Source organism: Typopeltis vanoorti, chromosome 5 (genome assembly GCF_054136105.1).
Source record: "Typopeltis vanoorti isolate ZY-2024b chromosome 5, IOZ_Tvanoo_1.0, whole genome shotgun sequence".
NCBI lineage: Eukaryota > Metazoa > Arthropoda > Arachnida > Uropygi > Thelyphonidae > Typopeltis > Typopeltis vanoorti.
Window position 1 is genome coordinate 148,085,562 of NC_143553.1, and position 24,209 is coordinate 148,109,770.

General features: G+C 36.8%; 1 protein-coding gene across 1 annotated transcript in view; it reads left to right on the forward strand.

The window, feature by feature from the left end:
- Nucleotides 1-24,209, forward strand: part of LOC150106928 (NPC intracellular cholesterol transporter 1-like) — a 920,722-nt gene that overhangs the window by 631,846 nt on the left and 264,667 nt on the right. Inside the window, exon 18 of the mRNA XM_090393507.1 lies at nt 99-289. Coding sequence (XP_090249633.1) covers nt 99-289 — 191 coding nt within the window. The remainder of the gene's footprint in view (nt 1-98; nt 290-24,209) is intronic.

Consider the following 24,209-nt stretch of genomic DNA (forward strand, 5'->3'; position numbering starts at 1 on the left):
CCTATTAACCTACTTTCGGACTATTTGTATTTCAGTGGCTGCTGAATATATTTGGAGTAGTTTTGTGTTTTTTTAAAAAAATTTATTCACTTTTTTAGGACTCTTACATGTTAAATTACTTCAGATCATTAAAGAAGTATCTTTCTGTGGGACCTCCCGTGTATTTTGTTATTACTGATGGCTACAACTATAGTGATGAAACTGCTCAGAACAAAATATGTGCTTCTCGTGGGTGTGATGATGACTCAATGATGGTACAACTGAAATGGATGGCAGACAGGAGTAATAGGTATGAACATAATTATAAGACTTATATTTCAGTTACTAATTTTGAATTTTTTACATTTGTGAAAATCCAACCCCCCCTGAAAGAGGGAGGGGATTGAAATTGTTCATCTCATTGGTAATGCTACACATTTTCTAATGGTATAGGTTGTCTTTTTTAAATATGTTGTGACTTTCTAGGAAATATAGTATATATTTGGGAAACTAACCAAATCCTAGACCTTCATCAAATCTTATTTGAGATTCAGATTGTGAGTACATTCTTAACATGTTCTCAGGAATAGTGTTTAAGCTTTACCTGATTGAGGTGCATATATAGATGGTGGATAGTTAGAAATGTCAAGTCCGTGCGGTGAGCTGAGTGGTTACGCGCTCTGCAACCATATGCCTGGGAAAGGAGTATTCTGCATTCAATTCTCATTGCCAATGCGAGGAGATAAGGATCTTTCTCAGACATAGCCTGGGCGTGGACTGCAGGGTTTTTCTCCCCAGTTTATCTGGGGTTTTTCCTTCTACAAAGCAGGCAAACCGATCTTAAGAACACAACACTTCTCAGATCTTTACACATGTTTGAGCATGGGGGTAATGACCCCACCTCATGATATGAAACCCAAAATCAGGAAGCTAAGGCCCTGCATGGGGCTGTAGTGCCAGTAGAAGAAGAAGTTAGAAATGTTATAATAATGTCAGTCAGGCATACTATGAACTTGTGGCATAATTCTTATACCTAGTCACAATGCTAAACTCGAGGAACTACTAGAAATAATTGCACATGAGATTGACTTGAACTGGGCAAGAAGAGAAATATACCTGTTTCTTTAATCACTCTTTTGTGTGTTTACCAAATATTTATCATAAGCATAGTCTGTAGTAGAAAATTAAGTGATTCTGCAAGTTAGCTTTTTCATCAGAATCTTTTGATTTTTCATTAAAATATCATATAATTTGATCAGAGAATATCATCGATATGCAATTTACATAGTGCTTATATATACGTAGCTTCATACATATAGTTATTCTGCAAAATCAGTTAACCATACATCTGATTTTGATGATGTAGTGTACTGCTCTATATCACTCTTCCCATAAAATTTTAAAAAACTATATTATACTAGTAATGCGGATAAGTTAAGGAGTGGGATAAGGACTGTTCATTTATGTTTCACTTTAGCATGTTATAATTTCTAAAATTTCTAGGGGTGCATAAGAGTCAAAGCTATATAACTGAGAGGAGACCTCCACATAGCCTTTAAAGGAATGCGGAGAACCGACCAGGGCTTCTGACCTAATGTCCAATCCTCACCTTCTCATGGTGCACCCTGATGGGTATCTACCTGGATACTGAACGAACGAGGATGGGCTGGCAATTTTGGATTTAGCCGACCAAATTGTATTCTTATTGGCTTAAACCAATATAGAAAATGATGGCACAACATGACAAAATTTAATGCCGGCTGGGGTGTCGCCCAGTTAAACAAGGCCTCCATTGTTTTCGCCAGCGAACCAAGACGAACAACAAAAAGTCAGCTACTGGAACAAATCTGAAAGCACACCCCAACTCAACATCACCAGAGTTAAAGATCAGTACTATCAACATAAGAAGTCTGACTGGCAAAGAAACGGAGCTAGCTGCAGAATTAGATAAGTACCAGATCGACATAATAGGGGTGACAAACATAAAAGACAAAAACTGGCGAGATCTTTCTGAACAATAAATTACAAAATGTTATATTCAGGAAATGACAATCAAGGAAAAGGAGTAGCCATAGTATTCAACACAAAATACGAGGCTAATCATTCTTGAATGGCAGGCAGTTTCAAGTGGAGTGATTTGGGCAAATATCAGAATGAAGAATTGGACAAGGAGACTTATTTGTGCCTATGGTCCCACAGAAGGTTCTAAGGTAGAAGTGGAGGAATTTTTTGATGCTTTAGAAAAAGCTGACACAATGAAAAAGGAAAAGTTGGTCCTTGTTGGGGATCTAAATAGCAGAGTAGGAAATGATTGTCAGACATACAAAAATATTTTGGGAAAATTTGAAGAAAAGAGCAAAGCCAATAATAATGGCAAATACCTGTTGGATTTCTGCTCAGGGCATGTACTGGTTATTACTAACACCATGTTCCAACATAAAAATGTGCAAAAATTCACATGGAGAGAAGAGGCGAGGAATAAGAAAAGTCTCATTGACTATGTTATTGTTGACAGTGATGTTTTCTCCCTGGTGCAGGACACCAGAGTGTAAAGAGGATTTGAAATTGGAAGCGATCACTATTTAGTCTTGAGCAGGATAAAATTGAATTTCATATTGAAAAGAATAATATGTAAGAAAGTTTTAAAGCGAATAAGAGTTGAGCAGCTCTCATATGTGAACTGTAGACTAAAATACACAACAATGATTGAAGAAAAATGAAAGAGTTTTAGAACAGGATCTAAATCTTGGAGATTCATTGGCAAGCCTTGAAGAAAACCCTGATTGATTCAACCAGTGAGGCATGTGATGAGGTTGTCAGCAAGGATACAGGAAGTTAGAGGCAGTGAAGGAAAAGAAGAAAGCATATCAAAAGTTCCTGGCAAATAAATCAGCTTGTGCTCTTCGAGAATACAGAGACAAATGTAAGAAAGCTAAACACTAAAACTAGCTAAACAAATGTCATAGGAGGACTTTGGCAAGAACATTGAAAATAAATATCAAGAAGGTAGGGATCTTCAACAACCTCCAGAATATAAGATATTCTGGAGGTTGTTGAAGAAGCTTAGAAATGGAGGAAACAGTGCTGTAAAAGGAGTTAGAAATGATAAAGGTGACATGAAAACAGGAGAAAAAGATATTCTTGAAGTATAGAGTAATTACTTCGAAAAATTGCTAAATGAAACAAGCAGTGATGACAGCACAGTGGTAAAAAACACTGACCAGGCATGCAATCAGGAATACATATCCATACTTGAAGTAGAAATGGCCATCAAAGGCTTGAACTGTGGAAAGGCAGCAGGAGTAGATGATATTCGACCAGAAATGCTGAAGTATGGTGATATAAAAGTCTTACAGTGGCTGCACTGCATAGTTCAGAAAGCCTGGACAGAGGGACGAATTCCCGATGATTGGAGTAGAGCTCTCATAGTACCCATATATAAAAAGGGAAATAAAACTGAATGTGAGAATTAGAGGTATTTTCCTACTGATTGTTCCTGGCAAGATCTATGCAAGTATACTTGAGAAACAGTTGAGAAGAATTGTGGAAGAAAAGCTTGGTGAAGAACAAGCTGGATTCAGGCCAAATAGAGGCTGTCAGGAACAGATCTTTACTTTACGACAAATAGTTGAGAAAGCATGGGAATATAACAAACATCTGCATTTAAGTTTTGTCGATTTGGAAAAGGCATATGACAAGGTGCCAAGAGAGAAGCTATTCAATATGCTACAGTATATGGTGTCAATGGGGCATTATATCATGCAATACTTAGTCTGTATTTGAGTTGTAATTCGGCAGTTAGAATTGAAGGAAGTACAGGAAGATGGTTTAATGCTAAATCTGGTGTGAGACAGGGATGTACATTATCCCCTCTGTTATTCATTATCTATGTGGATCACATTATGAAGGAAAGTGGTATTAAGCATGATATCAAAATTGGAGATGTTAATGTCAACTCTTTGCTTTATGTGGACGATGTTATACTTCTAAATAAATCCACTACAAGTTTGCAAGATTCTCTGGCTAAATTGAATAACTGTTGTAATAGGTATGGCATGAAGGTCAGCATTAAAAAGATAAAGACAATGAAAATAGGTAGAAATGTTGAAAATGTCAACTCTGAACGGGGAATGTTGTTAATGGGAAACCTTTGGAACAAGTAAAACATTTCAGCTACTTACGCCGATTTTTAGTGAAGATGGTAAATTAAATATGGAAATAGAGAACAGAATCAACAGAGCTGGTATGGTAGGAAGTCGATTAAATAAATTGATATGGAATAATGAGAGAAATTAGTCGGAACACTAAATTAGCTGTATATCAGACAGTGTTCAAACCAGTTTTAACTTATGGATCTTAGAGCTGGTTCAGAAGTAAAACACTTGAACAAAGATATGAGAGTCGTGAGAAAGATTAGAGGCATGAACAGATGGCATCAATGGCAATATCATATTAAAAACGAGGATATTAGGAAAGAACTTGACATTGTCAGCATCCAGGAATACGTTAGCAGAGCTAATCTCAGGTGGTATGGTCACTTAAACAGAATGGGCGAGGAAAGATTTATAAAAAACAAGTTTTCTCTTCCAGGTTGGCAGGAAAACAACCCAGAGGAAGACCAAGATATAGGTGTATTGATATGGTACAATGTGCCTTAGACGATAGAAATATAAGATCTGATAATGATAATATTGGAGTCTTGACAAGTAACAGACTGATTTGAAGGAAAATTGTAGATAGGAAATTAGTAATGATGTAAATTTTTCATGTAGTACTATCATATCCTGTACACCCCTTGAGAGTACATGAATTTGGTGATGATGATAATTTCTAAAAAAAATCTACTGGAAATATAGCAGGAAACCCATAGGTAGAGGTGGGGTTTATAAATCAAGTTTAAAATAGGATAAATAGATAGTGATTGTTGCTAGTAATGACAAATGTCCTCAAAATGTTTAGCACTGTGAGCTGACATAGCCGAGTATATCTAAAATTTATACTGATTAAGCAATTATTGAAAAGATTAACAGCTTTGTGAGAAATGATATCTCAAACTAAAGAAAATTCTTTGCTTTTGGTTTAGGCATTCTGTGGATACTATATGCTTATTCCAAGAAAAGCTGGTAGCTCTCATAAGAAGAATCATCATCATCAAATTCCTGCCATGTACCCTCAAGGGTGTACAGGATATGACAGTACTACATGAAAAAATTACATCATTACTAACTTCCTATCTACAATTTTCCTCCAAATCAGTCTGTTACTTGTCAAGACTCCAACATTATCAGATCTTATATTTCTATCGTCTAAGGCACTTTGTACCGTATCAATCCACCTATATCTTGGTCTTCCTCTGGGTCGTTTTCCTGCCAACCTGGCAGAGAACACTTATTTTGCTAATCTTTCCTCTCCCATTCTATTTAAGTGACCATACCATCTGAGATTAGCTCTGCTAACGCATTCCTGGATGCTGACAATGTCAAGTTCTTTCCTAATATCCTCATTTTTAATATGATATTGCCATTGATGCCATCTGTTCACTCCTTTAATCTTTCTCAGGACTCTCATATCTGCGGTCTCTAGTCTTTGGTCAAGTGTTTTACTTCTGACCCAGCTCTCAGATCCATAAGTTAAAATTGGTTTGAACACAGTCTTGTATACAGCTAATTTAGTGTTCCGACTAATTTCTTTCTTATTCCATATGAATTTATTCAATTGACTTCCCACGATACCAGCTTTGCTGATTCTGTTGTCTATTTCTATATTTAGTTTACCATCTTCAGTAAAAATTGTGCCTAAGTAGCTGAAATGTTTTACTTGTTCCACAGGTTCTCCATTCACAACACAGTTGACATTTTCAATGATTCTGCCTATTTTCATTGTCTTTGTCTTTTTATTGCTGACCTTCATACCATATCTATTACAACAGCTATTCAATTTAGTCAGAGAATCTTGCAGACTTGTAGCGGATTTATTTAGAAGTATAACATCATCCGCATAAAGCAAAGAGCTGACATTAACATCTCCAATTTTGATATCAGGTTTAATACCACATTCCTTCATAATGTGATCCATATAGATAATGAATAACAGAGGAGATAATGTACATCCTTGTCTCACACCAGATTTAACATTAAACCATCATCCTGTACTTCCTTCAATTCTAACTGCTGACTTACAACTCAAATAAAGACTAAGTATTGCTTGATATAATGCCCCATTGACACCATATAACTGCAGCACATTGAATAGCTTCTCTCTTGGCACCTTGTCATATGCCTTTTCCAAATCGACAAAACTTAAATACAGATCTTTGTTATATTCCCATGCTTTCTCGACTATTTGTCGTAAAGTGAAGATCTGATCCTGACAGCCTCTATTTGGCCTGAATCCAGCTTGTTCTTCACCAAGCTTTTCTTCCACAATTCTTCTCAACCGTTTCTCAAGTATACTTGCATAGATCTTGCCAGGAACACTCAGTAGGGAAATACCTCTGTAATTCTCACATTCAGTTTTATTTCCCTTTTTATATATGGGTACTATGAGAGCTCTACTCCAATCATCGGGAATTCGTCCCTCTGTCCAGGCTTTCTGAACTATGCAGTGCAGCCACTGTAAGACTCTTATACCACCATATTTCAGCATTTCTGGTCGAATATCATCTACTCCTGCTGCCTTTCCACATTTCAAGCCTTTGATGGCTTTTTCTACTTCAAGTATGGATATGTATTCCTGACTGCATGCCTGGTCAGTGTTTTTTATCACTGTGCTGTCATCACTGCTTGTTTCATTTAGCAGTTTTTCAAAGTAATTACTCCATACTTCAAGGATATCTTTTTCTCCTGTTTTCATGACACCTTTATCATCTCTAATTCCTTTTACAGCACTCTTTCCTCCATTCCTAAGCTTCTTCAACAACCTCCAGAATATTTTGCCACCTTCTTGATATTTATTTTCTATATTCTTGCCAAAGTCCTCCCATGACTTTTGTTTAGCTAGTTTTACACACTGTTTAGCTTTCTTACATTTGTCTCTGTATTCTGTAAGAGTAAAAGCTGACTTATTTGCCAGGAACTTTTGATATGCTTTCTTCTTTTCCTTCACTGCCTCTTTAACTTCCTGTGTCCACCAGGGAGTTCTGATTTTTTTATCTTTGCACACAACCTCACCACATGCCTCTCTGGCAGAATCAATCAATGTTTCCTTCAGAGTTTGCCACTGAATCTCCAAGGTTTGATTCCTGTTCTCAAACTCTTTCATTTTCTTTTCAATAATATTTCTGTATTTTAGTCTACAGTTTACATCTGAGAGCTGCTCAACTTTTATTCGCTTTAAAACTTTCTTACATGTTATTCTTTTCAATATGAAATTCAATTTTATCCTGCTCAAGACTAAATAGTGATCACTTCCAATTTCAAATCCTCTGTACACTCTGGTGTCCTGCACCAGGGAGAAAACATCACTATCAACAATAACATAGTCAGTGAGACTTTTCTTATTCTTAGCCTCTTCTCTCCATGTGAATTTGTGCACATTTTTATGTTGGAACATGGTGTTAGTAATAACCAGTCCATGTCCTGAGCAGAAATCCAACAGATATTTGCCATTATTATTAGCTTTGCTCTTTTCTCGAAATTTTCCCAAAATATTTTTGTATGTCTCACAGTCATTTCCTACTCTACTATTTAGATCCCCAACAAGGACCAACTTTTCCTTTTTCATTGTGTCAGTTGCTTTTTCTAAAGCCTCAAAATATTCCTCCACTTCTACCTTAGTAGAACCTTCTGTGGGACCATAGGCACAAATAAGTCTCATTGTCCAGTTCCCCATTCTCATATTTGCCCACATTACTCTACTTGAGACTGACTGCCATTGAAGAAGATTAGCCTCGTATTTTGTGTTGAATACTATGGCTACTCCTTCTTTTCCTTGATTGTTATTGCCTGAATATAACATTTTGTATTTATTGCTCAGAAAGATCTCACCAGTTTCATAAGAAGAATCGTGGTCGAAAATTATATTAATGTTGAGGATATGAGTATTATTAATGTACAGCTGTTAGGATAGAATTATCGCATGCAGGAGTGAGAATTGTTTTCCAAATATGGAAAACAATTCTCATCACTACATTATTCTATCTGCATAGAGAAGGGTTTGGAGATTAACACTTAAGAAATCGTTTGCTTATATTTTAGCGGTTGTGTTTGTTTATTGTTGCACAAAGGCCTGTCATCAGAAATGCTGATTGGGGTGGAGGTTTGCATTTCATTCATGTAAAAGAGGAAAAGTAACTAAAAAAAGATTAAATCCTACTTGACAAATTGTTATATTCTTGTTTTTATACCTGTTCAAGTGCGAGCAGACAATCTTGCTTGTGAAATGTCTTTACAACCAACCCTTCCTTTTTGAGCAATGTAATTCCATTCATTATAGGAAGGTCCATTATCCAGCCTTAAATAGCTGAATGTTAACTGTTGTGTCATCAGCAGGAGCTAGAAATGTAGAGAGAGATACTGAGTTAACTAACAGAAAGTCATATTTCCATGTACAAATAATAAATGCTGTCTCACCATATTGTTATAGTTCTCCAGATAATAACATTTTTTCCCCACTGGGTGTGTATGGGGAGGGGGATACCCAAATACATACATGAGAATTGAGTGTGCTGTGTGTTGAGAAACACTGGTAAGCATCTTGAAATAAAGAAAGCTGCCTCAATATGGTGGAAATAGCCTAGTTGCGAAGGTACGTTCATCTGTGGACTTTGTTCAAAGTAGTACCTAGGCCCAAAACCTGTCTATATAGTGTCTTTTGCTAATGCATGTCATTATATATATATATATATATCTTAAAATAGAGTATGCTATGCATAGTTTGCAAATTGTGCAAAGTATTTCATGAGCTCATTTTTGTTTGCTCACACTTGGATAGATTAATGATGAAAATAAAAGTGAATGTAATTCATTGTTTGAAATTTCCCTTATTTTTATTTTATGTTTACTGTCCTTTCTAGTGGAGGGGGTATGGTTGCTATAGTCTTGATATATATATATATATATATATATGTATATATATATATATATGTTAAAGATACCAAGCTATTTTGAACCTGGTTTTACTCCATTTCCCAAGTAAGCAAACAGACAAATAAGTCAAGTTTGCGCTTGCAAGTGTTGCAAGTCTAGCTGATCCTGCAGGTAGTGCAAGATCAAGGCAACTCATGGTAAAAGTAGAATAAGCTCTGATCACTAATCTTAATATTTACCCATAATGCAAAGCACATTTCCTGGAGGAGATGTATGATGCTTTGTATTAAAGGCAAGGGGCCACTGCCCAGACTGGTTTCGACCTTTATTGAGGTCTCATCAGTGGGAGCCAGGCTAGAAATACCAAGAGATTTTAGTAATACAGAGCTTATAAGTATTTTACCAAACAAGTTACCCATAAGGTGTTTTAACCTTATTAAATAAAAATCTCAGGAGGAGATATAAATTACTATATATATAAATACTTTCTACATATATATATATATATGAGAATTGGAGGGATGCCTATTTTCAAAATGCAATGGGAAGAAAAAATAGATGTTGAGTAGCTTTCTCAGAAAGTCTGCACAGATCCATTCAAATGATTTTTGAATGTAATTAATACTGACACTTTACTCTAATAGAGGAAAATGATCATTGAATTAAGAACTAGAGCAGGCAACAAATATAAAGTAATTGATATGATAGAAGAGAATAGATGTGAGATGTCTGAGTTTTCCAAGACAGAGTTTTGGTGGAAGTGTACAAGGTTGTCCTTAACCCATTGAGATATAAACTAGGAGATACTTCAGGACATTGATCATGGTGGATCTTCAAGGTTCTAACAATTATGTACTATAAGGTTTGTCAAATGAAAAGGAGGAATGCATTGTACTGTCATCTATGAAGTTATGGATAGGAGTTGAAGTCTAAGTGCAGGTCATTTATATACAGAAAGAAGAGAAGTGAAAGTAGAGAATCCTTTGTTGGTGGGGAAAATGTAGGAGAGGAAACTATGCATCATCACTCGTTTTGCAGAGGGGGGAAAGGTAGATCACAGAATAGCACTTTGTTATGTAGTGCCAGACTCAATTAAATGCTTTCAAAATGTTGAGAGTGAACACGTGAGTTTCTCCAAATTTTTCCATGGCTTGATTCCAGAGGTGGGTGTTGAAGTCTTAGAAGATTGACTGTAGACTGAAAGTGTGATGGAATCCACATCGATAGTCGCTGATTAGTTGGTGGATGCGAAATTTGGTTGTTAATGACCTTCTCCATAATTTTTGAATGAACAGAAGTGAGACCAACTGGATAGCAGTTTGTTGGCTAACTTTTGTCACTTTTCTTTGAAAGGGGCTGATGCTGGCTTGTTTCCATGCTATAGAATAGATGCCTATTGAATAGGATAGATTAAAGAGATGATATATAGGATAGGTATTGTTACTTTTGGGACACAGGTTTTTAATACAATGGGTAGAATACCATCAGGACTTGGATGTCTTATTTGTCTTCAGGTTAAGGATTCTCCAGATTTCATTATGGTAGAAGACTATATGTAGAATGGAGTGAGCAGCTCTTGGTAAACTGGGGAGGAAATTTGCCCTGGTCATCGGGTGCAGGAATCGGAAGAGAAGAGTAATGCCAGCAAGTTGGCCTTGTCTTTGGAATAAGTGACCATGGTACTAAGATAAAAAGCCAAACGGCTATTTTTTTTCAGGCGAAATTAATTAAATTAAGGGGATAAAAATCCCTTATTAGTTTTCGATCTCAGAGTTTCGCATACTGGCTGTAGAATAATAAGGGGATTTTTATCCCTTTAATTTGACCATGGTACTATTTGGATGTGACAGCGGTTGGAAACATGAGTGGGCAAAATTTCACGATGGACACTCACAAGGAACCAGAAGGCTTGACTACAATTTGAAGAGGATGCAGGTTTGTGTCATTTGACCTTTGCAAAATCTGATTTTTTTTTTTTTTTTACAGCTATTGCAAACTGCAATATAGCAGGAGTGAGCAGCTGGAGTTTTGGTCCTGGGCCATTTGTGATATGTTGAATTTTTCCATGTACTTCATTTACACACTTTTTTGATAACCAGGACTTGGTGGTGGCTGAGAATTTTGGGTGGGATTACTGATAAAGGCTTTCATTCCTGTGATTTCTGTTATTTACTTTGCACATGTTTTTGGATAGTGAGAATTGAAGCAGTAGTTGGACTATGGAAAGGAATAGAAATCACAGAAGTCACACGATTTGGCATCCTTGTAGTGTCAAAGAACATGTGACTCAGAACTCTTTGGCAAAGATTGTTCTGTGGCAAAGGAAACTTGCAGGAGATTGTGGTCCGAGTTACCAAGAGGAGAACTGACATCCATAGTAGGCTTGGAAGGGGAACTTGTTAAGAAGAGATGTATAGGAAAATTTGTGGGAATTGTCAGGTATTCTGGTTAGGAGATTGATCTCTTCATCCTTGCTTGCTTGGTGGAAATCAAAAAGGAAAGCCTGTTTGAGATGTGGACAATGATGTCACTAAGAAGGATAACCTCACTATTGCCATATTTTGACTGCAGAAAATTGAGCTTTAGTGAGATAGTTGAAGTGTTTAGAGTGAAAGTTTGGGAACAATAGAGACAGCAAAGCAAAAAGTTGGTTTGGTAAAGATATTTTGAGCCAAAGCAAATTATTGGGGGGGGGGGGGTAAAGTTTTGCTCTGACATCAGATGTCAGTTCTTTTGAAGGTAAAAATACCATCTCATGGTCAGAAGGAACTGTATAATCTGTAGTTTGAGTAGTTGAGGTTGCAAGCTCTTGTTCTGTTAGGAATGGTAATTCTGGTTTTTGATGCAGTTGATATCAATATTTTGATGCAGCCTATCACAGTGGAACTCTCATGGGTTTTGCCATAATATTGATATCAGGGCTATGCTGTAGAAGCACAAACCTTTGTTTCTGTCTGCAGGAAGCATATTTAAAATCCTGGTGATGCAACCTTAAGGCATTTTACTGTTGTAAGGATAGAACTGGAGATAGCCCACCTTATGATGGACTAACAATTTTAGTGGACAATCATATTTTTTTCTAACATGTCCAGCTTAATACTCCTCTGGAAGCAGCAGCAATTTGCATAACTGGGATTTCTTATTATAGTATATTCTATTTATTTACCACCAGGTTGCAAGTTAAATGAAATAGAACTTAATAACCTTATTACAACAGTCTCAGCTCCTCCTTCTCATGGGTGCTTTTAATGAATACAACTCTTTGGGGTAGTTCAAAACAAATTAGTGCAGTAATATCATTGAGAAAATGCTCGACAATCGTAAATTCTCCCTTCTTAATAATAGTCAGTACCTTTTTCCATATGTCTATCCACTTGTATTCTGCAATAGATCTTCCAGTCTGCTCTCCTGTCTTTCCATTGCTCAATTGGGATGTTGAAGAGAACATCTTTGAAAGTGATCATTTTCCTGTTCTTTGCACTGTCTTCACAGCAACCATTTTCTGTTACATGGATGCCCATTTGGAAAAAAGACCAGGCTTTTATGGAATACTTTTTCCCATCTTGCAAATATAATGAAAATATAATGCTAAAGCAGTCATTCAAACACCTATTAATGAAGCAGTAAAGTATATCACAGATTGCATTGCCTAAGCAGCAGCAACTCGATTCTAAAAACATCTGAGGTTCCACTCTATCCAAAACTGATGGAATCCAGAGTAACAAGCAGCCAAAAAAAAAATATATACAGAGAATGGGGCATTTTAAAGCTAATAGCCTTTACATGTGCTTGGGCCAAAGCATGTTATGTGAGATGTCAGTCCAAAAAAATCTTGCATCCAATTTACATTATTGATTAATCAAACAACCAGTGCAAATATTCTATAGCAGTGTTTTTCAAAATGTGGTAAGCGGACACCCGGGGGTCCGTGGCAATTTTCGGCTATGCATCATTAATGCATGGAATAAAATTTAAGTTTGAGATCGTAAAACATTCCTGTTGTATCGCTGAATAAGTTACAGAGACATCTGCAGGCTGTGTAATATGTTTCTCAACAAACAGTGCAATTAGAGACAACTGGGATAAAAACGGCACTACTAACTAATGAATCGCATGACTCCTCCCGCATAAAATGCTGTATAGTAGACAATCAAAACCATATGGTGCACCGGCAACGTATGGTTTTGTTTGAGTGAACGTGTTAAAACTAAGAAATATATAGTGAATGTGTTTCGGATATTACATAAGGAATTCGGTTGAAGAGAATTAGCATTTCAACTGAACTGTTGGCCTGCCTTTGTCAATTAGTAGCGCGATCTTTTGTTAATACCGCACCAATCATATGAACATCTTCATAGCTGCTTTATCTTTACTGTTCGTTAAATACAGTAATTTTTTTTAGCTTTCAAATTCTTAAGTATGGATCACTGGTTAAAGGCCGGATTTTTAAAATGTGCAAAAGAGAGGAACATAGGAGATACAAGTAGCTGTCAGCAACAAGAAAATGTTGATATTGCATCTGGATCAACTGAAATTGATAAGTTTGTGTCGTCGGACATCTCTAAAGAACTAACTAGGAAGAAAATGAGAAAACTTCGTAAGTACGATATAATTACTTGAAATGTGGATTTTCATGGACGGGAAATGAAGAGGAAAACCTATTCCATTATGTGTAATTTGCGGTGAAACTTTAAAAAAATGAAAGCATGAAACCATGTAATTTAAATCGCCATTTTGAATCAAAACATAATGAATGCAAGGACAAACCTGTCGAATTTTTTCAAAATAAACAAAAAATTTAAAAGAATCTCAAAGTGATATCGATCGTGTTAGGAGGTGAAAACATGAAGGCTTTAGAAGCTTCATATCATGTGTCGCTATTAATAGCAAAAGTGGTGCAGCAGAAACAATTGGTGAAACTTTGGTCAAGCCTGTAGCAAAAATAATAGCAGAAATTATGATCGGAGATAATGCAAAAAAAAAAAGATCTTTTGATCGGATTTGCCTTTCAAATAGTACCGTTCATCGAAGAATCACTGAAATGGCTGAAAATATAAAACAAACATTGTTATCCGATATACGTGAGAGTCGTTATTATGCGTTGCAGGTAGATGAATCCACCGACATTACAAATTTTGTAAATCTTCTAGTGTTCGTTAGGTACGAAAAAAATCAAAAAATTCATGACGACCTTTTATATTGCCAACCCTTTCCAGAACATACAACAAGAGAAGAAATGTTCAACAGTATAAATACCTTTATGCATCAAAACAAGCTTGATTCGAAAAGTTGCATTGGATTAAGCATGGACGGAGCGAAATCCATGGTCAGATATAAAAAAGGGCTTGTTTCAAGGATTGAAGCTGTTGCACCAAATGCAAAGTCGACACGCTGCATACACAGGGAGGCTTCAGCTACACATATGATGTCTACAGACCTAAAAAAAAGTTCTTGATGAAGCTGTAAAAATTATATTAAAGGCCATCCTCTAAACACCAGACTTTTCTCTCAACTTTGCAAAGAAATGGGAAGCAACTATACACAACTTCTTTTCCATACCAATATTCGTTGGCTTTCTCGTGGAAAGTCCTTACTCGTTTGAAATTGAAAAAGCATTTACATAATTGGAAATGGCTCAGTCAATTAGCATACCTGGCAGATATATTTACTGTATTAAATAGTCTTAATTTATCTTTACAAAGCAAGGAAATTTCTATATTTCATGTCCAGGATAAAGTGAACGCCACGTTGGCAAAAATGAAGTTATGGCAAAAGTGGGTTGGTAATGAAGAATTTGACGCGTTTCCAAGTTCAAATGAACAAATTGATGATGATGTGAAAATTACTATCATGCAGCATTTAAAAAGCTTGCAAATGAATCTAGAAAAGTATTTCTCTGAATTGGACATTAATATTGAGTGGATAAGATACCCTTTCAATAAAAACAAATTTATGCCAAAGGGTCTGTCGTCAATAGAAGAACAACAACTTTTAGTACTAGCTTCTGATGGTTTCCTAAAAAATAAATACAGCGAGATTGTGTTATCATCATTTTGGCTACAAATACAGAATGAATTTCCTGAATTAACAGATAAAGCTGTAAGGTTCATTTTTCTATTTCCAAGTTCATATCTGTGCGAAGTTGGATTTTTGGCCCTTGTAGATATTAAGACGAAGAAGAGGAATCGCATTATAGATGTCGAACCGCATCTGAGATTGAAATTAACAACTATAGAGCCAAATTTTGCTGAAATTTTATCTCACCATAAGCAATTTCACTCCTCTCGTTGATAATAAATTATTTCAAGTAAAACTTTATAGTATCTTTATAAAGTTTGTTCTATTAAAAATAAATCATATTTTTTGTTTACATGAACATATAAATTCAAATAAAATAAATATTTTTAATTAATTTATTAATTTCAATTAATTTATTAATTTTAATTAATTTATTATTTTTAAATAATTTATTCATTTTAATTAATTTATTTTTAATTAATTAGGGGGTACTTTGTAATAATGAAAATTTAAGAAGGGGTCCGCGGATATCTGAAGTTTGAGAAACACTGTTCTATGGGATAAAATCTAGAAAAGGTAGTATATATAAAATTCACATTTAGTCTACCTAGCAACAACATAATGGATGTGTTGCTGCTGATCATAACACTATTGCAAACATGGAGATTGTTTTGCTAAAATCTCAACAGCAGCCTCCTATTGCTCTGAGTTATTAATATTGAAAGAGCAACAAGAGAAACAGTGGCCAAACTTTCCCACTAGTATTAGATCTGTACAATCATTCATTAAGGAAGAATACTAAAAAGAGCTTTTCTGCTCTGTCATGCCAGTGCAATGTATCCTGATAACATCCATTATGAGATGATAAAACACCTTCCATGAAGCTCCTTCTCTTGTTATACATCAGAATAATTCCAGAAGTGCTTCTGGATGCTTGGTGTATAAGAGATGCTTTCCTGAAATGAGAACATCTGGTTTCAGTTTTCTTGAAAACTGAAAAAGTTTTCCAAAGATGAGTCCCAAACTCATCCCTGACAGAAAATTTACATTCTTTACACACGTTTATTAACTCGAGGACAAATGGAAAAAAAGCTTTGAATCTTCTTTGCACTCGATTCTCTGTAGAATGGGTTGCTGATCATTGTTCCTTGCTCTGCCTTTATTGTGCACTTGTAATGGTCAAAACTCGATCATGGGTTCAAGGTTTACAGTTATGTAAAGGAAGGCACACTCTGATGGTTGGATGCTATCCATCATCAGAATATACAAATAGCTACTGGTGGTTTTCATGCATTGCCCATTCAGTCTTTATGCTGAAGTAAATGAAAATGCTCTATTGCTTAGCCAAAAACAGTTCTCTTAGCTAGGTCCTAAAAATAGTCTTTCAGACATCCTACATGGACTTTGGCAAGCCCAATGCCACAGATGTTAGACTGCCATACCATGCGTGTTATGCATTGTTATAATCTAAGTTAAGGGGATAATAAATCCTTCATTATTTTAAAGCCGGATAAGAAACTCGGAGATCGAAATCTAAGAGCACTAGGGCAACTCGGAGCAAAGGTGATCCCGCTTGGACTCGCCAAAAGTTCTTCGGCATGAAACTCTTAGATTTTGATCTCTGAGTTTCTTATCCGGCTTTAAAATAATGAAGGATTTATTATCCCCTTAACTTAATTTACGTCGCCCAAAAAAAATAGCCTCTTGGCTCTTTATTGTAGTAATTGTTATAATCTGTTTGATGTGCATTGGTATGCGTGTTAAACAGATTATGTAAGCTCTATTGGCATGAATGTAGACAAACATTACTTGCCTCAAACCTAACAGCATTTTTCCATGATAGGTTTGCGCTCCATCCTGTAACCTCTCACTTGGTCAACTACAAGTCTCATTCCCCTTCATCTGTTTACCTGCAATTGTTTGATACACACAGAACACTGATTTCTTGCCCATCTATGCTGATTGTTCAAGATCTGAGACTTCTCCTGTTGGTTTGCATGGATCTTCTTTTCCTGGTTTGGCCTAGGACTTCTGTTTGTAATGCTCTGAACAACGCAATACTTCATACTTTGTGGTGTTCCTACAGAAGTGACTATTCTCTTTCAACAAGACAATGTACAATGTCATATGGCTGCTGCTGTAACTGTGTGCCATAAACGTCACCATACTTGAATGACTTCCAGAGCCCTGAACCAGCCCTATTGAACATCTGTGGCATGAACTGGAGTGTCATGTCACAGATGTTCAATAGTCCAGGACCTCCTTGCATGCCTGCAGGAAGGTCCAAAATTCCCATTGATTGCTATCATATGCTTGTGGAAAGTATGTCCCCCCATAGGAGGATTGCTGCAGTTATCATAGCAAAAGGAGGTCCTACATCTTATTAAGCTGGATACCATGACTGTTTGTTCCTTACAGCTGGTGTTGCTGACTTCTCTCCAAGCAGTGTATGTGCAGGTCTCATATAGAAAGTGATTTATACAGCTTACAGAAATGTTATTGTTTAGAGAAAATTTAATATTTAGAGTAAGTCGTGAAGAAATTGTATTTCTGAGTTTGAGAAGACAGTATAAGGGACGTGGATGATTACTCCTTGTGCAATTTGCAGAAGCAGTATAAATGAGAATTTAGTGAGTTACTTGCAGGAAAATTTCAAATATTAGATAGAGTGGGTCAAGCGCTACGAACGTGTTTTGAAGAGCTCCTGATTCAGATAAGTTTTACTCGGAATAATTAAGTATGTATGCGTAATTGTTTAAGTAAGAGCGACTGTAAACGTTGTACGCTACCGATATTATTAGTGTGGGGTTTTTTTTCTTGCTTAAACTAAATACGAAAACGTTAATATTAGACCTAGTAACCTGCAGAAAAAAAAAAAAAAAAAATGGCGGCAGCATTGTCATTCCATGATTTTAATTTGGATTTCAGTCGGTTCGTTAAGTGTGAGGTCTGTTATATGTATTCCTTCGATTACATAAATGATTTGTGGATGTTTAGTGCGGATGGAAGAAGGGTGTGTGCGAAATGTGACCTGAACGAGGAATTGATGAATGCAAATATGAAGTTGATGACAGAAAGTGCTAGTACCGATTGTGTCGCGAGTGCACGTTTGAAAGAGAAGGATGGCGAGAAAGACAGACGAAAAAATGTTAAAAAATCAGGAAAAAAGAAAGAGCGATTTGACAACTGTAACGGATGTTAAAAGGGACGAAAGTGAGGTGGAAAGAAACGAAATTGAGAGAATGAATGAAAGTAGAAATGCCGTGATGCAGAAATCGCAAGTAAAAAAAATCGAAAGAATGAATGATAGCGAAAAAAGAATGACTGATGGCGAAAGTTGGACGCATGTTGGAATGAAAGTACTGAACCAAAGAAAGATGAATGACAGTAAAAGTGAGAAGAATGATAGCGAAAGTTGGACGCATGTTAGTCCAAAATTACGGAAACAAAGAAAGATATGTGAGAGTGAAAGTGAGAAGAATGATAGTGAAAGTTGGACGTATGTTGGACCGAAAGTACGGAAACAAAGAAGGATGAATGAGAGGGAAAGTGAGAAGAGGGGGGTCGAGAGTTAGAAAGTTAGAAAGATTTAATGATAGAGTGAATGTGTCGCGAGGTTCAGAAGGTGAATTGGATTGGATGAAGCAAGAAATGAAATGGATGCGGAATGAAATTAAGAGAATTCAGGTCAAAACTATTAAAATAAATCATGATGGCATGAAAGAGTTAACAAAAGATGAGCGAGTGGCGTTGTATGGCGACTCCATTATTAAAGGTGTGCTAGAGGATAAAATGCACAAGGTATGTTTTCCAGGCGGTAAAATGAGTAGAGTGATTGAGGCATTGAATATGAGGTGGGAACGAGCAAAAGAGTTAATTGTATTAATTGGTACGAATGATTTGAGAGAGAACAAAGAGCATGTCAAAATGAATGTCAGGAGACTGCTTGGAAAGATAAAGGAGAATAGTGTGACAGGAAGGGTGGTCAGTGTGTTGCCTAGGTATGATTGTGGTGAAATGAGGCGGAGAGCAAGGATTATGAATGATATTCTGGCTGAAATGTGTGAGGAGATGGGAGTACAGTTTGTTAATGTGTGGAATGAGTTTGAGGGACGAAGTGAGCTGTATGGGAGTGATGGACTGCATTTGAGTGGTTATGGTGTGAGTCGCTTGGAGAGACTGCTGCTGGAAGGTAGAGAAGTGAATAGAGAGAATGAATCAGATCGAGAGGGGAGTGATGTGGAAGAGCAGGAGAGTAAGACAGAAGAGATTGAAGGAGTGGAAATGAATGTGGAAGTGAGTGGTATGAGTATAGAAAATGAGAGAATGGGTGTGCAAGAGGAGCAGGGAAACGGGGAGGCTCAGGGTGGACAGGGATACACGCCGTGAGAAAGGTGGATGCTCCAAGAGGAGGTGAGAGAATGTGTAGGCAGGAAAGTAATGGGATGATCAGGGATCAAAAGGAAACAGATGGAATTGCAAAGGGTCAGAAATGAGTTGTTGTGTTTGTATACCAATGCTAGAAGTATAAGAAACAAGGCGGATGAAATGGTTGCACTAATTGCGTCTGTGCACCCAGAGATTGTCCGAATAAGTGAGACATGGTTAGATGAGGATGACATCCTGACAGGAATAGAGATGGAAAGGTATGATGTGTTTCGTGAGGATAGAAGGGGTAAAAAAGGGAGGGGGAGTGCTATTGATGATAGAGAAAGAGTTATGTCCATACAAGGTAGAGATGCAAGAGGGAAATGGGGCCAGTGGTTTTGAGGCAGTATGGTGTGAGATAGAGGTGAATAGAATCAAATACTTGGTGGGATGTTGTTATAGACCTGGTAATGTGCATGGTGGTGATAGTGAAATGTATAGTCAAATAAGCCAAGCAAATAAGAAAAGGGTGATCATTATGGGTGATTTTAATTATGGCAATATAGACTGGAATGAAGAGATAGCAACTGGAAGTAAAGAAAATGAGTTTCTTGAGTTTTTGAGGGATAACTACCTCAGACAGTATGTAACAGAGGGCACAAGAGGATTAAGGGTCTTGGATTTGGTCATCTCATCGGAGGATGTAATTATCAATGAGGTATCAAATCATCCACCAATTGGTGAAAGTGACCATGAGGTGATTACTTGGGTGGTTGCCAGCAGTGCAAGGACCCCTGTGAAAAAAGGGTATATGTGGAACTACAAGGGGGGTGATTATGAAGAGCTCAGGAGACAGCTTGCAGGTGTAGCATGGAATGAGGAGTTAGCTGGAAAAGAGATCAATGCAGCTTGGGGGATTTTCAAAAAATATTTAGTGGATGCAATGTCTAAATGTATACCACAGGTGAGAAGGTTAAATAAGTTAGGTGTGAGATGGATGAATAAAGAGATTAAGCATGCAATACAGAGAAAAAGGGCATTGTGGAGGCAGCATAAGAGAAGTGGAAGTAACCAATTTCATGAGTTCTACAAAGACCAGGCAAGGAGAGTGACTTGGTTGGTGAGAGTAGCTAAAGAGAGGTATGAACAGCAGTTAGCTAATGAAGCTAAAAAGAATCCTAGGGAGTTCTTTCGATATGTAGCCAGCAAAAGAAAGAATGATTATGGAAGGATGACATTGATTGGAGGAAATAGTATAAAGACAGCTGTTGCAGAATGTGTGGTGGAGATACTTAATGAGCGGTTCAAAGATCTTTCAATCTTGTGAATGTGACTTCATGGAGAGATTAAGAGCAGTTGATGATGGGGAGGAGAGACTGACTGTAAGTGAGCAAGAGGTGTTTGGGGAGTTGAGTAAACTAGATGTAAATAAAGCTGTGGGACTTGATAATATATCACCGCGTATTCTGAAGGAATATGCCAGAGAGTTGACACCTGCCTTGACATATATTTTTAATACGAGTCTTGCACTTGGTCAAGTCCCTAAAGAGTGGAAGGAGGGCAAGATTGTGCCACTTCATAAAGGAGGTGATCAAACTCAAGCATCAAACTATAGGCCTATCTGTGTGTCAGGTGTTGTGGTTAAGTTGTTGGAGAAGCTTGTGAGAACTAGGATCCAGAGTTGGGTTGACAACAATGGTATAATCTTTGATGGACAGCATGGATTTGCTAAAGGGAGGTCATGTTTTAGTAATCTACTTACTTATTACAATAAAGTGACTGCTACCTTGGACAGAGGAGAAGGATACACAGTAATATACTTGGATTTCGCAAAAGCTTTTGATAGAGTACCTCATGATAAGTTGACAATCAAACTAGAGCAGATGGGGTTGGATATTAGATTAGTGCATTGGATTGGAGACTGGCTATCTGATAGGTATCAACAAGTTGTGTATGGGGGTGCAATATCCAGGAAAGTCACTAGTGGAGTGCCTCAGGGATCTGTTTTAGGGCCATTACTATTTAACTTGTATATTAATGATATTGGCGAAGATTTGGATGGAGATATTCAGTTGTTTGCAGATGATGCAAAGTTGGGACGAACCATAAAGAGTAGTGAAGATGTTGTGGCCTTGCAAGAAGACTTGAATAAATTGAGTGATTGGGCAAGCAAATGGGGATGTGAATTCAATGTTGCAAAATGTAAGGTTTTAAAATTTGGAAAACAAAGATGGGATGCAGAAATTATGCTTGGTGAGAATATATTGTTGGAAGTAGAGGAAATAAGAGATCTGGGAGTGATAGTGGATAAGGATCTAAAATTTAGGGGACACATCGCCAAAATTGTGAAGACAACACAAAGACTTCTGGGAATGATGAGGAGGACACTGACGTGTAGAAGTAGGGAGATTCTTGTTCCATTGTATAAGGCTTTGATTAGGCCACACATGGACTATTGTGCCCAGATTTGGTCACCCGGTTTTCAGAAGGATGAAGAGATGTTGGAAAGGGTCCAAAGGCGACTGACTAAGGTAGTTTCTGACCTCTGGAATGTCGAGTATGAGGAAAGATTGAAAAGATGTAATTTGCAGAGTCTAGTGGAGAGAAGGAAGAGGGAAGATATGATAGAGACCTACAAGTTGGTAAGGGGTTGTTATAGGATCAATGGTGGAGAAGTTCTACAGAGAATAGTGGGAGATCAGGGGAGAACCAGAGGTCATGCCTGGAAACTGTATAAAGAGGGTGTGAGTAGGGGAGTGAGAGGCAGTTTTTTTTCGTGCAGAGTTGTGAATGATTGGAATGCCTTGCCTGAGAGTGTGGTGTCTGCAAGGAGTTTGAATGTGTTTAAGACCTGGTATGATGAGATGTGTGTGAGATAAAAGGACCTCCTAGATGAGTGTTTGACTCCATGAGGTCTTGTTTAATAATAATAATAATAATAATATTAGCTTTGAAAATAAAGAAAGAAAATTACAGGATATGAGACATTGGGATAGTAGCTTAAAGAGAATTTTTTTCCTTCTATATAGGAAATAGGAAAAAAATGATCATGGAAGAATTAATTATCTGATTGATCTACTTGTAAAGTAACTAATGCAGCAGAGCTCTTTGAGTGATTTCCTTAAATAGCTTTTCTCGAAGGGGAATCATAAAATTAAAAGCAAGTGAACTCAAAGGGTTCTGCATTACATAGTCTAGATGTCTGTAATCTAATGCTGTGTGATTGTGTTGATTTGTGTGTGTGTGAGAGAGAGAGAGATTGGTTTTAGAAAATTACTAGGAAGAATATGAGTTCAAGGAAGGGTAAATAGTGCTACTGCATAAAGGTGTGTAGAAGCTAATGCACTGAATTATTGATTAGTTTCTATTTTGGAGTCTTGATTAAGTTCATGATAAATTGTTTAAAATTGAGTGACCATGATCATGAATTTTGATGACTAGGGTGAATTTAAGAGATCTTATTGTAAAATGCAATGAAATTACAAAAGAGTAATGACAAAACCCAATAAAGGAAATGTATCTATTTTTGTATTTTGGAATTTTGACAAGGTACTTAACAATTGCCACATGGTAATTTGTGTCAAACCACACCAAATGATGCTAGTAGGTTGGATTGAAGGCTTGTTTAGAGAAAGATATTAGTTTGTGTAGTGGAGCATTATATTAAAAAAGAAAGAGAGAGAATAGCATGACAAGTGGAGTACCACATCACTTTGTGCTTGGTTCACTGCTAGTTAATTTCTATATAAAGTTGTGATGTCAGAGTTGTGAATATGTTCATTTGTATGCTGATGGCACAAAGCCAGGTGAATTATCAGATACCAGGAAAAAATTATGTTGCTTATATGCTAGACCCTTATTAAAGGATTGGATTCAACTGGCAATATGGGTATTGGTTCAGTGGTGCTACATGCAAAGTGTCTGCACATTGTAATTCAGAAATGGAAGGCTGTATGCTATATTTGTGGGGAATGTAATGCAAGTTGTAGAGAAGGAAAGAGCTCTTTGAACTGATAGATATGGCATTGAAAATTTAAAAACACATTGCAAAGGTAAGGAAGTCAATCCAAAGGATTGTTGCTGTGGTGAGGAGCATGGATAAATGAATCTTTGTATAAGGCTTTGTTCACAAACCACATCTGGAATACTCTGCACAAGTTATGATGCCAAGTTTTTATTATAGTACTGAAGTCCTGAATAGGGTGTAGACAGCTAAATAACTTTCAAGGCTGCAGAATCTGATTTATGAGGATGGATTGTGGGAACGTAAAGTTGAGAACCTTAGTGAGATCAATTTGTGCATAATATATTGAGAAGAACTCTCCAACTAGAGGGCTTTTTTCAGTTTTTTTAAGTGGAGTGATAAAAATGAGAAATCTCTCTCTCCTGGGGGATACTGCATAAAGATGCATGGAAGTGTTACATGGGTGGGTTTGCAGTGATAAATGAAATGCATTTACCATACTTTTCTGAGCGCAAGAACCAGATAAATTTAAGGCAGGGCAGTCAGAGCATTTGCATGAACCTTCCCATTTTGACTTCATAGATATATGTAGTAATAATAATGTTAATTGTTAAAATTTTTTATGTTAATTGATTCTTTGATTGGTTTGCTTGAGAAATTAACTAGGAAAATCACTGCCACATGAGATTGCCTAACTGACCTTCAGGTGGAATAGCCCTTATAGTTCTGCACACAAATACACACAGTTCCAAAATGAAGGAAGCCATGTACTCGAGGCTAATATATGTATATTTGCCACATGCATTCCATTCTGGCAGTATATTCAATCTTGCATACCAATGCTGTTTCCTAGC